The 15,065-nt window shown below is 34.8% G+C and overlaps 1 protein-coding gene across 1 annotated transcript; it reads right to left on the reverse strand.

Moving 5' to 3' along the window:
- Positions 1-153: 153 nt before the first annotated feature.
- Positions 154-14,853, reverse strand: LOC141842940 (lon protease homolog, mitochondrial-like). Its single transcript, XM_074730934.1, has 20 exons — positions 14,351-14,853; positions 13,514-13,579; positions 12,730-12,915; positions 12,575-12,640; positions 12,461-12,502; positions 10,963-11,085; positions 10,288-10,386; positions 9,789-9,854; positions 9,625-9,711; positions 7,889-7,928; positions 7,604-7,775; positions 7,197-7,321; positions 6,199-6,329; positions 5,997-6,101; positions 5,750-5,863; positions 4,422-4,589; positions 2,132-2,233; positions 1,375-1,605; positions 592-1,110; positions 154-440 (listed from the first exon to the last, which is right to left on the reverse strand). Exons 1-20 carry the CDS (start codon positions 14,690-14,692, stop codon positions 255-257), a joined length of 2,970 nt encoding a protein of 989 aa, XP_074587035.1. The 5' UTR covers positions 14,693-14,853; the 3' UTR covers positions 154-254.
- Between the last annotated feature and the right edge of the window lie 212 nt (positions 14,854-15,065).

Genomic DNA, 15,065 nt, shown 5'->3' on the forward strand with positions numbered 1-15,065 from the left:
CTTCCACATGAATTTGATAACTATTTTTGAGTGCATCTCACAGCCACCTACAAAAATGTTACTGTTACAAACTGGATAAGAGATTTTGTATCAAGATGATGTAAAACTCCTAATTTCATCTTCAAGGATAGCGGAGCGTAGGCATTTTTCTTCCTGCCAGATATCTTGTTCTTGATCTTGTGTGGAGCTTTCATGAAACCGCAATAAAAAAAATGCTCAATTGCAAGCTCAGAATAACTGAGGGGGGCCACAGATTATTTGGTATCATCATGCTCACTTGCAAAAGCAAGCTCGTAAATTTGGTTGTAGTTGTCTACAAAATGAACCTCAAGGCCTTCTTTCACATTAGCAGCGAGCTCGTCAAAATCTCTTCTGTTAGCTGATGGAAATATTATAGTCTTGACGCTGCTCCGCCTTGCAGCAATTGTTTTCTCTTTTACCTGTTCAAATTTGAAAAGAACATGAACTTCCATGGTGAAGAAAGTAAGGATATCCTAATAAGTCTGTGAAGCAAACATAATGAACTATTCACAAGAGGCACGCAGGAAGTAAAATGAGATATCATGAACAAAATCAAGTACTAGCAGGTACCCCTCCAATTGGCAGAATACGTCCAGTTAATGTTACTTCCCCAGTCATAGCGAGGTCCCTCAACACAGGCTTATTCATTGCAAGCGACAGCATGGATGTGATCATAGTGCACCCAGCGCTTGGCCCATCCTTTGGGGTGGCGCCTGCCGGTACATGCAGATGGATCTTGGAATTTCCAAAAAACTTATTCTCTGGCTCTTTCTCGAGTAATATTGCTCTGGCAACCGTATGAGCTATTTGGGCACTTTCCTTCATGACATCCCCAAGCTGACCCGTTAGATGAAGTGCACCTTTCCCATCTCCTTGCTCCACAATGGTGGTCTCAATGTACAATGTCGAGCCGCCCAAGGCAGTCCATGCTAGACCCATGACAACACCTATTGGGGTCTCATCAAAAATCCGTTCTGCATGGAATACTGGTTTACCAACAAAGTCAGCAAGATTAGAAGCATCAATGATAACTTTATCAGATGCTTTACTGCTAACTGATTCCTTAGCATCTGTTGCCCCTTGATTGACCTGCCAATCATGAAACCGAAAAATCAATTATTACTTCTTCCAAACAAGGATCAAAACTAAAACTATTCATGTATCTTGTTTAGCTAATTCCATTCAATTGATATTATAACTGTACTATTACTATCAACGATTTGTAAGTTTTAATAGAACAATGCTATTATGCTGATACTTTAGAGCCTTAATAAATCGTCATAAAAGAAATATTTGCACTTCGCTTGAAACTGTCTACTGCAGTTTAACAGATTCAATAGAAACATAAAATACCTCTTGGCTACTTGAGTTCTCGGTCACTGAGGGACCAGATTCTGCCTGATTAGGTTCTGTGAATGATTTGAGGGCTTCTACACTTGAGGTTGGAGCATTAGTATCTTTTCCTATTTGACTATCCCCAACAATTTCAGCTGACACTTTAGACATACTGCTCGATTCCTGGGAGTCTTCTTTCTGAGAGCTATCCTGATTGGTCACTCCTCTACGAACAAGTTGCAAAGCTATCTGGCAAATAGAAGACATCATAGTCAGAGAATGACTGTTGCAACATAATCCTTAAAAAAATCATATGTCACAAAGCACAGCAAAAAAAAAACTGATAGTAATGTGGTAAAAATCAACAATTCAAGCTACAAGGTCATTCAACCATAGGTATGTTCTTAAAAGAAATGGGTTGCCACATGGCATAAGGTTCATTTAGAAGTAATAATCAACATTGCAAAACAGAACAGCACTAGCAGAACAAGCTAGCAAAAAATTCGGATCAAGGCTTAGCATTAAGCCATCAAGTCGTAATTGTATAATGGAGGCATGGATCATAGTCACACTAAAAAACAATCACGAACAAAGTTCTTCTGAAAATAAGAATCCAACAGAAGTAGATCAGGCATTGAGTAGAAACGAACGATCACTTTAGTATGATAAGATGTATGCAATTAAAACTTTATAAATACAGCTCGCAATGCTTCCCTAGAGAAAAAACAAGCTAACACTTCTATCTTTTACATTTCATGAATCAAGAAATATGTACCTTGCGATATATCTTTTCAATATGCTTTTGTAGGTTTCTAACACCAGCTTCTCGGCAATAATTCTCGATTAGTGATAGTAGAGCTGCATCAGTGACTTCCACCTGTACAATTAAGCACAAGACTGCACCCAATTGGCATGCGACTAAACATAAAAATGGAAATTCAAACTCATCAGCATCATCAAGATGCGTTACTCTGACAATGTATTGTTGACTTAATTCAGATAGGAAAATATAAATTTTCTTTAATAGGAGTAGGACTCAACCATTGAGGAAGGTTAGCCATTTAAACTGCCATTGTTAGTATTTTTACATGAGTATAAGCCGTTAAAAAATTAGAATAATTAATAATCTCAATAGTCAATACATTGACCAAAATTTTGGCATTTTATGATTTTGATTTTGTTTGTGTCAAATACAATATTTGCATATTTATAGTAAACACAGTGAGTAGTACCTACTACCACCATGCTATGAAAACCATAGCAATGAAAAAAGGGGTTAAGATGTTAATTTTGAAATGTGAATAGTATATATTATTAGGGCATTTAAGAAGGACTGAATGTAAATGCCAACATGCTTAATACAGAAAACTATAATTCCTATCCAATGAATGGCATCCATATAATAATAATAATAAATTAAATTTAAAATATTATTTAAAAAACTCTTGTTTGTTTGGTCTAACATGTATACTTACATGTCTTGGGGTAAACAGAAGGGACAGGGTGTTAGTGGATTTCTTCCATAATTGAGCTTCATTTTAGGCAACATGCCTGAATAAACTATATTTCATCGTTCCTACATTAAGATTAATAAAGAAATTTTCCTTAGTTAAATTGTTATACTAACACTGACTGTACTGTCATCATTGTTCAGTTTTACTAAAAACTTACACCAGAAAGGGTAGAAGACTAATTCAAGATTAAATCCTCAGTAGATCCCTCAATGTTAAAAGATAGTACATTTACAAAGACATGATAGCATATTTTCTTTATATATATATATATTTGAATAAAGGGGCAAGGAGGCCATCATCATGGCCTTGCAAGCAGATAGTTGTGTAAAAAAACCTCTTGTTTCTATGTTCAAACTTCTATGTATTTTTCATTTTTTTATTACCTTCTTTAGATTGATTCTTCATAGGCATTTTAGTAGTTTCATATTCGCACCCATTGATTACCACAAGATGATGAATGCATGCGGTAATAGGGATGCAAAAAAGCAAAGGTGAATAATATAAGAAAATTTTCTTGGTGTAGTGATATTGCCAACTGGTTGGGTTTTACTGTGTAATTAGATGTGTTTGGCAAAGACTCTAAGTTAGATTCATCTGTGTTGTGTTGCTAATATGTTGTCAAATGCACATAAACTTGGAATAGGAGATCAGAGAATTTGGTAACTCAGTGTGGTTGAGTTGTTTGATTGCAGATGATTCGATGGCTTGAAGGCCTAATGGGAGGTGAATTTTTAAGGCAGGGGAAAAGAAAGGCATGTCCAGGAGCTTGGCCAGCTTGGTAAATTTCAAAGGATAAAGGATGACACGAGGTGTACTTCGAAGTAGCCTGAAGCCAGCTAGACTTGTAGGTGAAGGATGACTAATACTTGTAATTATTCCATAGGATTGACAGTGTAAGAGGTTTGGTCAATTGCCTCTTGAAAGTAGCTGTTGTAGTGGATTCATACTCACACGAGAACTCATGCAAATACACAATTGAATTGACTTTGTTTTACAAGAAAGTTTTATTTTGGGGTCATGGTTACTCACTCATCCCCTCTAGCCGACATGTGTCATACACTACAACGATCCTACAAATGTTATGCTTAGAAAAGAAGCTCATGCAAATTTTAACCTATTACAATAGAGAAGCCTAGCCATGGTTGTTTGATTAAGAAAATAAAATCAGAAGATTGTTCCATGCAAGCAATAATAGACTATGACTAAAAACAGCCTTGAATTAGCATACCATAAAAAATTGTCTTACGTAACTTGCTATATAGTTCACAATTTCTAATGCAGCACTAAATAAGAATGTAATTATACTGAAAAATAAACATCTAAAGTGTATATGGGAATCATTTATATACAACCAAAAAAATAAGAGATAAAATAGGGTATATGCTGAATGTAGATACACTAAGATTTAGAATTTAAGTGGAAATCAGAAAACAATCCAATTTCCATGTGAAATAAGTCAATATGCAGGCTAGATCTTTTGCCTAGAAAAAACTAACAGAAGGTGGATTGACAATAGCACGTGATGGAGATATAAAAAATACATGGACACACCTGTTCAGGTTTGATCCCACATGCTTCACGAGTTGTCTTCTCCAAATAGTCCCTTGCAATATGCATCTTTTCATCAGTGATATAGCCAGCAAGAGCAATACTTTCCATTCTATCCAAAAGAGGGTTCGGAATCATCTCAATCACATTAGCCGTACATACAAATAGAACCTGTGTAAAAAAAGTCAAATTATGATAATATTCAGGTGCCAGAATACTTAATCTACACTAGAAAAAATTAACTAAGAGAGTAGTAGATCTTTGTCCCATAGAGAATGGCATATCCACCATTTAATGATAACTAGAAGAAACAAGCAAGCATAATTATAAAAACCAAATTTAATGATCAAGCTAGTAGATCAATTGGTTGAACCACTTGGACCCAGACATTGACTTGGCAGAGCCCACTGACCAAACCAATCTAAGGCAAATCGCAAGTTTATGGATTTTATTCATGAACTACAAATTTAGATAATGAAGACTAAGAAATTGTATCCCATAAACAAATCCACATCACAAAGAAACTCATTCCTTTTATTACATTACAATTTGGTGCATAGTACTAAAAATAACAAAAATCAAACCAGATAAGCTTCATATTGATATAAATTACCAGTACATAGTTATAACAAATATTTTAAAAATAGCTATTTACTAGTACATGCGAAATAAGTATTAATATTAAAATAATCAACTTGCAATTACATTTTAAATTGAAAATTTTTAAAATTTTTTCGGTGTAACTACTATCATGGCAGATTAAAATATGAAAAATAATTATTTTTTCACAAATTTAATTATTTGAAATTGCAATATTTAACATTTCAAGAGACAAAACGAATTGACTTGGTTTGCACATTCAAGTCATGAACTAACAGCCCTACAAGGTGAAATGTCCCATTCCCTTTTTTCAAGTCTAATCAGCAGTCCCAGCAATCTTGCCAGTTTTTATAACTGTGCAAATAAGAGAAAAACTATAGATTGAAAAAATGGTGTTCAATAACTCCTATTGCAATTTGCTATTAGCTATAAGTTAGCAAGTAGGAAGTATAATTTTTACTTCCTACTGGTGGGTGGAGTTTGGGAGTCCTTGTGCATCGTTTGTATTCTTCCAAGATGAAAGTAAATTAATTAAATAAAAAGATCAAATACCTTCAGTGAACTAATAAAAAGTTCCACAATTAGTTTGAGAGTCCTTGTTCATCATTTGCATTTTCCCAATTGACAGTAGATTTATTAAATCAAAACCATCAATAACCTCCATGAACTAATAAAAAGTTTCACAATCATGAGTTCAATAGCAGAAACAGTTGGGAGAAATAGTGGGAAACCTTTGATAAGTCAATCGGAACATCAAGGTAGTGGTCGAGGAAATTTATATTTTGCTCAGGATCAAGAAGCTCCAGCAAAGCGCTAGCTGGATCACCAGCATGCCCCTTCCCTAACTGTTGTGAGATTTAAGACCATGGAGATTTCTTGTTAGAAGCAGACATCATTGTACAGGAGTCTGAGATCATGACAACAAGATACTGCTATAATAAAAATAAGAAACTATCATAATGAGAGAATAATATATACCTTGTCAATTTCATCAATTAAAACAAGTGGATTTGCTGTTCCTACATTTTTTAGGCATTGCACCATCTTTCCTGGCATCGCACCAATATAAGTACGGCGGTGGCCCTAGGACAGTCAATACGAATAAATATGATAATATAGATGAGATCAATGTTGGATTCTGAATTGATTATTCAAATGTGAGACAATAGTTAATATGCACCTTGATTTCAGCAACATCAGCCAAGCCGCCAACAGAAAACCGATAGAACTTGCGGTTTAAAGCACGTGCAATTGAACGACCAATGCTTGTTTTGCCAACTCCAGGAGGTCCAGATAGACATATAATTTTTCCTAGATTAAAGAATTGGTAAAATCATAAGCCAACATAAGGTGTTCAAAACATAAGCAATGCAGGTATAGAAAGAGATTTAAATTTGACAAATTTTTTTCAACAATTCCAAATTGACAATCCACTTATACAATACAAGGAAAAAAATTCGAAAGTTGAGCATAAAACATGTGTCTGCACTGTGGTAAGGCACTTGTCAAAATGATCGAACATGTATGGTTACTAAAAGGGGCAAAATTCTTGAAAATTCAAGATGGTGCACCGAAAGATGGTAGGGCATTGTAACATTTAGGTATCAGATATCGCATGAAAATGAGCTAAATGTATATGTACCTTAGTTAGTTATCTGCATTACTTAAACAGAGTACAGTTTCTAAAACACTTTAAGTTGCTTTACAGTACTATACAAACACACATGTATACAAAATCAAGTAATATCACAAGTCTAAAAGTTGATCCTGATTAGGCTCATATCAAACTGCAGTCTAGGAGGAACAGAAATAGAATAAAAATTTTATTCAAGTGAACGATGAAAGAGAAATTGCTTAAACCAAACCCATTTTGAGGGGGAAAAAGAGAACAAAAAGACATAATCAGATAAAACAGGCATTGTCCCAACTAGAAACATAATAATTTTGGTACCCTCTACCCACACAAAAAAGTAAAGAATATTGAATGCTGCCAGCCTACAATCATTAATTCCAGATTGGAAAATGCACACTACTTTCCATACTAAAATGAGGTTAAGCAAAAGCGACATGGATTGACCAGCTACCATGACAATAAGCCAATAGGTCCCAATTATTTGGGTCAAAGATAAAATGCAATGTCAATGAAATATTACAATGACACATTGAGAGGGAAGAAACCTTGCGAGATTCCTCTGAGTTTTCCGACAGCTATGAACTCCAATATCCTCTCCTTTACATCAGACAAACCATAATGGTCTTCATCTAGAATTTTTTGAGCATGATGGACATCAAAATTTTCAGCACTGCAAGCATTAATAGAAGAATAAGAATCACAGTAATTTTAGTTTCCAAAACCGAAAACAAAGAAAGCTAAATCCCAAAGCATTGGTATAATACCAATAATAACTGAATTGCGTCATGATAGGTGATCTATATGAGCTACTGAACAAGACAGTGAGGATAGGAGAGGTAAAAGCAATTTCCTAATCAAGTTTAACAAATAATCGCCTACTCTAAAATCATACCAAAATGATCATCATTTCCATAAACAAAATAATGCATCAACTTTCAGTCAGTAATGACACCTGTAGTTTCCCCAGGGCAATGAGGTTAGCCAATCAAGGTAGTTCCGTGTTACATTAAACTCGCTTGAAGAAGCCTCTAGAAATTGTAATTTTGTGAGCTCTTCTTCTATAACTTGTAACACATGCTGAGGGCACTTGTCTTTATTTGGTTCAAGTCTTTCCCTAAACTTTGCTGCAAAGGATTTAAAAGAATAGCAGAAATTCAATTAGTAGTCGAACATAAAAATTTAGTTAAGATTTTGATAACCATTTTATATGATAAGAATTATTTTAGTCAAAACAAACCAGTTAGTGCTGTTTTGTCATCAGCCTCCATGCCGAGCTCCTAGAAAAGGTCAATAGACATAACAATGAAATTAGATGTCAGTAGAGGTTTAGAAGAGAGATTTCATAACATATAGCACTCATTGGTTTTCTAACCCAGATTGTTATGAAAGACATAATCATGGTATGAAAAAATTGCACAACTTGCTAGAATTACTGCTATCCATTTGACTTTATGATCTACTTTAAAATGGAAATTCCAACAGCAAAGATGAGTAGCAAAATACAAATCGGAAACTTAATCCTTATTTTTCTATGAGGATGGAAAATAGGATGGATAGAGGATATAGGAATCATGGAAGCCAGGGTTTTAAGTTTCAGTAGTATCAGACTCTCAATAAATAGATTCTGCAAAAGCCAACACACTTCAGCAAAAGGTGGAATCCGCCACCCCAGCGGCCCCACATGATCGGCCCCACGACCATCTGTGAGGAGGTAAATCAGGAAACTGCAATTGGCCACGACGGGGGAGGGCATTACCTCGACTTCGCTGAGATTCGACCCTTGCCCACTTCAGCAAATTTGCCCCGTCGTAACCAACTCAATTATCCCCCAAGGGCTGCAAAAGCCAACACACAACACAATAGCAAATGGTTGACAATAGCTTCTGGCAACAACTGATACAGCATAGGTAAGTTTGTCCTCTTTTTTTCATCTTCTCATTTTGATGGCTTTGCACAGGTTGTCATTGGATCGCAATAGGACTGACATGAGGCTCTGCATGATCAGCACTGACCAATATATTTCATTCTGGATTCCACACAAAGACCAACACTTGACATGACAAGCATCAACCAACACATCTCATTCTATTGAGGGATCGATACCGCAGCAATGAACAAATTTTAGCCCTTGATGGAAGTTGTTAAAAATAGATGAGATTTGATTTTTCCACCAAGTTGTTCAATAGGAAGGACCAGGAAGGATATAAAAATTTATTTCAGAAATGTTCATTCAATTGTTTCCTTCGGAGGAAGATCAGAAGGCATCATCCACTATTTTACATCTCTACTTAGCAACATAAGATCACATTAACTAGGCATAAACAGGCATGGGAGCTGCTGAGCTAATTTTTTTCCATAATATCTAAGAGGTATGCTTGACTGTCTAAGTCAACATTGTTGATGACAAGGTTACAAAGAATGAAATATATCATCACCATACAGGTAACTGAATTAAATAGGGAATTTGTTGGGTTATATAAAACAAAACAGAAAAAAAATAAAAAAATAAAAAATAGAATGAAGAGCTAGGAGAAAGAAAATAATTAGCATGTTTTCATACAAATCTCATTTAATGAGGAAAAAAGAGTCAAACTTTGAGAAAGCGAAATTGGTTATTTCCTTTGGAAAGCATTCGGTTGTGTGCAATCGCTAATTGCATGCGCATGCAGATGCAATTGTAATTCTGTTGTTTGCTTGTCTACAAACATAGTCACTGTTTGCAACAATAGTTAAAGAAATGCAAGTCTTTAAAAAAACTACAAAGTAAAAGCCATTTGAAGTGTTAGCTTGACCCCTAGCTCAAATGCAACCTATAATACATGCTATAAGTGACTCCTTGGTCTCAGACAGCCATAAGAGAAAACAAACCATTACAAGACTTCTTGGTCTGGAAGCATATTATCAGCCTATGGCACTATTATGAAAAATAAGATGGCACTCTTATTGAAAATCAGATGTGAATGAGCATCTAACCTTCTTTATTGCTTTCAATTGCTCGTTTAACAAATAGCGCCGCTGCTCACCGCTTACTTTTTCCTCTATTGCTTTTGCAATTGATTCCTATTATTGACATATGACTTAGGTGAAGAGTTTAGATTTCAGAATGTCACTATAAACAAAAATTTGCAATATAATACCTGTATTTTACTTATCTCCACCTCTTTCTTGACTAATTCCAATGTAAGCTTCAAGCGCTTGTAGACCTAGTAAGAATACAGTGAGAAGATACTGTAACTTGGAATAATTCATTAAAACAAAAAAAAAACTAATCACGTACAGTGATCATTTAAATTTGATAGGGTAGGGCCTAAAGATTGTCATATAGAGCTAAAGTAGTTACATGGACAAAAAAATATATATCAAACAAAACATGTAATCCATGAAACCTAATACTGGAATGTGGGGATTAAGCATAAGCTTTTGAAGTTCAAAATATCTAAACAAGGAAAAAATGCCATATGATATATGAAAATTATAGTGCAACTCAGAATCGTAAATCTTTTGAAATCTGCCAAGATATTTGATTTAAATTTTACCAAGGGGACAACCTTCAGGTATAAAAAGTGAATCCAGTTGAAGTTTCCAGTTTGCATGTTAGATAAGACTAAGAGATGTTGGTAGCAAAAATCTACTTACATCAAGCTCCTCAAGCACTTGTTGGCACAACAATTTGTTCGCTCCTGATATAGCAGCCCCAAAATCGGCAAGTCTTGGATAATTGAAATCGCCAATATGCTGAGTTTTTGACAAACAATAAAATATTATAGGTTGTTCAGTTCAACTAAAAAGTATAAGAAATAGTCCAATGCAGCAGCAACAACAAGAGTAAAAAACATTAGTAAACATATGGCAATTTCCAAACAAAATAAATTCACACAGAGCAAAAACAATAGTAAACATATGACAATTTCCAAGCAAAATCAATTCACACATGTTTTCTCAAATTGAAAACTAGAAACAAAATAATTGTTGTGAAATAGCTTAATAGTAATCATATGGATCATGGCTTTGGAAACCTTCATCCAACAAGCAAAAAGATGGGGAGCAGAAAAGAAATCAAGATCCTCAAACATTGAACAACTTAAAAGAAAGAATTTTCAAAATATTGAAGGAAGATTAAGTGGCTTTCTATAACAAACTTAAAGCATGCAAACAGCCAATAGAGATGGATTCATTTGGTTGATTGCAAAATTTGTTGTTCAAGAAATTAACAAAATAAATCACGCAACTCGCCTGAACCCACACATGCAACTGATTCAACAATTAGCAGCTCAGGTGTGAGAAAAAAATTAGAATTAGACTGGTCCTAACCTGTGTATAAATTTGAACATGATCTTTCCAAAGGGTGTTTGTCCTTAGAACATCTCGCAATGTTGATATAACTTCAAAGGCTGTTGCCTTAATGACATCATCATCTTTATCATAAGATTTCTCCTGTTAACAAAAAAAACAAATAATCATCAAAAAATACTTCACAACCTTACCACAAATGAAAAATAAGAGTGATATGTCTAAGTTCTAAAGGAGAGTCCCAGTACACGTGTATATAAGTAACCCATTAGTCCAAGTATTAAGTATTCAGCTACATGGATTTTATTCCTCATTAAACTCTAGGTAATTCTATATCACTAATATAGAATTAAGTATTCAGCTTTTAAATGCCTTCGGTTAAATTAAGTAGATTTTTTTCTATGTTTACTCTAGCACCAATTATATACACAAAGACACACTTCCCATAACATAAGGTAGTTGGTCGTACCACAACTTTATTTAACCAAAAGGGTATATAATGATTGCATGAAACTTAAAAAGTTCCTCTCCAAATTTTACAACCCATTTTTTATTTTGTAAAGAATATCTCCATCAATATCTCTTCTTTGTTGAATGGCAAATGGAGCTTTTAATATTCTTCATCCATCCAAATTAATTATTTCCATGTTTCTTTTTTCCTTATTATTGAAATATGATTTAATATATTCAGGTTTGTTCTACTTAGTTTAAAATCTTTAGTTTTGGAAGTTTTTATCCACTATTCTAGCTTCACTTTAATTATATCTAAACTATCATCAATAATCACAGTATCATCCAAACAAGGATGTCTAAGTTCTTATCCAGAATTCAATCTCACTTTGTTTTTGTCTAATCTATTGTCATTATCAATTAGCACAATATCATTGGCAAATACTAAAAGATGTCTACTCTAGATGGTATACACCAATAGGAATAAATTCACTATGAAAGAGAAAGAATAAATGGCTAACTACAGTCTACAGATACACCTAGAACAAAGAAAACTGCAACCATACCAAAGCATGCCAACATTTATGAGTTGATGAAAATAACATAAAGAGTAGCAAGAGAGAGCAATAATGATATATCCAAGCATTTCTGCTAAAAAATATTGAATTGCCCAAAATAAAAGTTTGATTTTCCAGCCACAGATATTAAGATCCAACTTAACACGTATTATGAGAACAAATGGATACAAAGGCCATCAATTTCTCAATGAAAGATAATGGATTTTTTTCTTATCAATCCTCAATAGCATACTAATGCTTCCTAACTAATATTTAATAAGAACAAATATCATTCTTATATGCGAAGTTATTCCAGCATTTTGTATAGGTTAAAATTTTCTAAAGAACTGGCAGGTCACAAAAATATGTCATGACCAATGAGGTGATACAACTACATAATAGAAAGCTACAAAATGAACATTAGTTACACAATAGTGAATACAAAAACAAACACTGATAAAGAAATTCTAATCAAATAAGAAGAGATAGCTAGTAATGAAAACAATTTATACCTTTAGATGATCAACTTTAACTGTCAAAGGATCTTCGTCAACCTGCATTGAAATCAAACTGAGAAGTCAAACATGACCCCTTTTTTTTTGTAAATATAACAATATATATCTCACCATCTCTGTGATCCTCAGTCTTCTGTGACCTATGAGTACTACCTGATCACCATTAATGCTAGTTATCTGCACAAACATGTGCCATGCATTATGGCAAAAGAAAATAGAATAAAAAACCTACAACAGTCTTTAGTTAAGTGTATTCCAAGAAGAACCTGTGCTAGCGTCCCAACTTCATGAAGGCGCTTGAACAATTCCTTTCCTTTGAGATCATAAACACTTTTGTCCGACTCAGAGCCAGATGATGAGTCACTTTCTGGGTTCTCCTTAAGAAGAAAAGCACCGGCATAGGCGACTGACCTTTTAAGATTTTCCTCCAAAGCAGCCAACAGTTTTGGATTCTGCAATGTATTAAGAATCAGCAGATTATCTTTGTACTAAAAGCAGATAAAAGGAACCTAAAGGATGGCAAAATAATGAAAAAGTGTGTAATCAGAATATAATTTACTTGTTCTTTTATCAAATCTTCGGAACCAAAATGCACCACAAATTCATAGGAGTGACTATCCTTTTTATCAAAAAAGTGGATCCACTGAAGGAACCAGCTTGAGTTGTCATCAAGGCCCAATCCAACTTATATAACTAGTATCCCATATCATCCCAAGCCACAAACATTTGGAAAAAACTAATGGCGACTCCAGTCCTACTGAGACTATCCATTGAACTAGTAAGCAGAAAGATAGTGTGATCCAAAATACTTGAGCATCATATAATATAATGGGATAGTTGACTAACAAACACAATTAGCCTCTCAATGGTGACGAAAAAATTAATGAGGGTAACATTGCACAGGTAGAATTACAAAAGGCACTACTTTAAAATATCAACTAATGATCATTAAGTGATTTTTGCATCATAACTATTCTTAGCACATATATCTAGGCATAAAGGAATCATAAATAATGTTTCACAATGATTAGAGTGACAATGATTATGCACCTTCACATATACTGGCATATAAAAACCAGGAAACAATGGCCTGTGTGGAAGTGGCAATGCTACAACCTGTTTCACATTATCACCATGAACAGAAAAAAAAATTGTTAGCTATCATATAACACCATAATAAATTAATAGCATGTTGTTCAGTTTGTAAGTAGTAATAATTAAGAAATGCTATCAAATGATAAGTAGTAGCAACTTGTTTCAGCATAGACCAATAGGGCATAATAAACAAATGATTGCTGAAAGTATAGCCTGACAAAAAAATCAAGTAGTGTTCCAAAATCATACCATAATTGTTAATATTTCAATTCCATTTTGCACCTTCCTAACTATTTAAGTGTCATGAAATATCAACTCATTTACCCTTGAACAAATACAAACTGTTGAGAATGAATACAGAATATTACTTTTTTGGAACCAAAAAAAATGTGTGAAATTTGAATTGAAAATTCACGCTTTAAGCAAATGCCTTTGTTTGCAGGTAGAAACAAAGGAATTAAAATTTTGACACTTAGCAAATTTGTGGTTTCTAAATCTCACTAAGTTCAGTTGTTGTATTGCTTATATGTTCAACTGAAATTAGTGTTTTACATCCCTAATAGAATTATAGAAGCATAATGTATTAGAGAAATTTAAGAAATCAGAATTTTATTGAACATATGGAAACGATGAAGGTAGGTTCCGTCCTCAAACATCTTCAAATAACTTTACCAAAAATCAAATTCTGTTTCCTACAGGCACAAGAATGGGCATTCAAGAAATTTCCACGGTCTGAAGATTGCAAAAAGTAAACTAAAATTGATGGTTAAAGAGGAAAGAATTTTCACTTACAGACATGTAACCTTCAGGCCGTGGATTCATGGAAACAATAGCTGACGATTTATTGGACTCGGCCTCCTCAAAGGCACCACCTTCAGCGTCAATGGACGCGATGGCCTCAACTTCTTCGGCTGCCTTGGCGTCCGGGGGCGGCTCAGAACCATCGCCACTCTCCGAGCAAAAGAACGCCTTTCTCCAAAACACCGGACTTCTGCCCTGCTGGTTCGTCAAGGACCGCAGAAAGCGGGGCAGCGGAGACCTCCCTTCGCCTACATTGACGATACTCGCTCGGCGCTTCCCCGGGAGGGAGTGCAATCGGCCTCGGACGTGCAGAGAAGAGAGAACCTTCAGCATGAAGGATAGCCGGAAGGGATCCAAAAACACGAAGCCTAGATCGCAACTTCCAACCCGTCGAGCGTTCGCGAGAGGGATTACGAATTCTCGCTTGGATTTAGCAAGGAACAAAGAGGCGGCACTCGCGGCCTTCACGGCCTCCTTAAACCCTTCAGCACTCAGACAGGCGGCGGCGTCTTGGGCCGCAATCCAGGGACGGAGGGTCAATAATCTCGAATCCCGTCGACTCAGACCGAAATTACGAGAGAGTTCGGTTTGGTTTGATTTACGGTGACTTGGGTTTAAAATAATAAAAAATATATATTTAAAATAATAAAAAGAGAGGATACTTTTATATTTTAATAAAAAATATCTAAATATCTACATAATAAAA

Source organism: Curcuma longa, chromosome 12, assembly GCF_044706935.1.
Source record: "Curcuma longa cultivar G26 ecotype Majalengka, Jawa Barat chromosome 12, ITB_CL_G26_1.1, whole genome shotgun sequence".
NCBI classification, from domain to species: Eukaryota; Viridiplantae; Streptophyta; class Magnoliopsida; order Zingiberales; family Zingiberaceae; genus Curcuma; species Curcuma longa.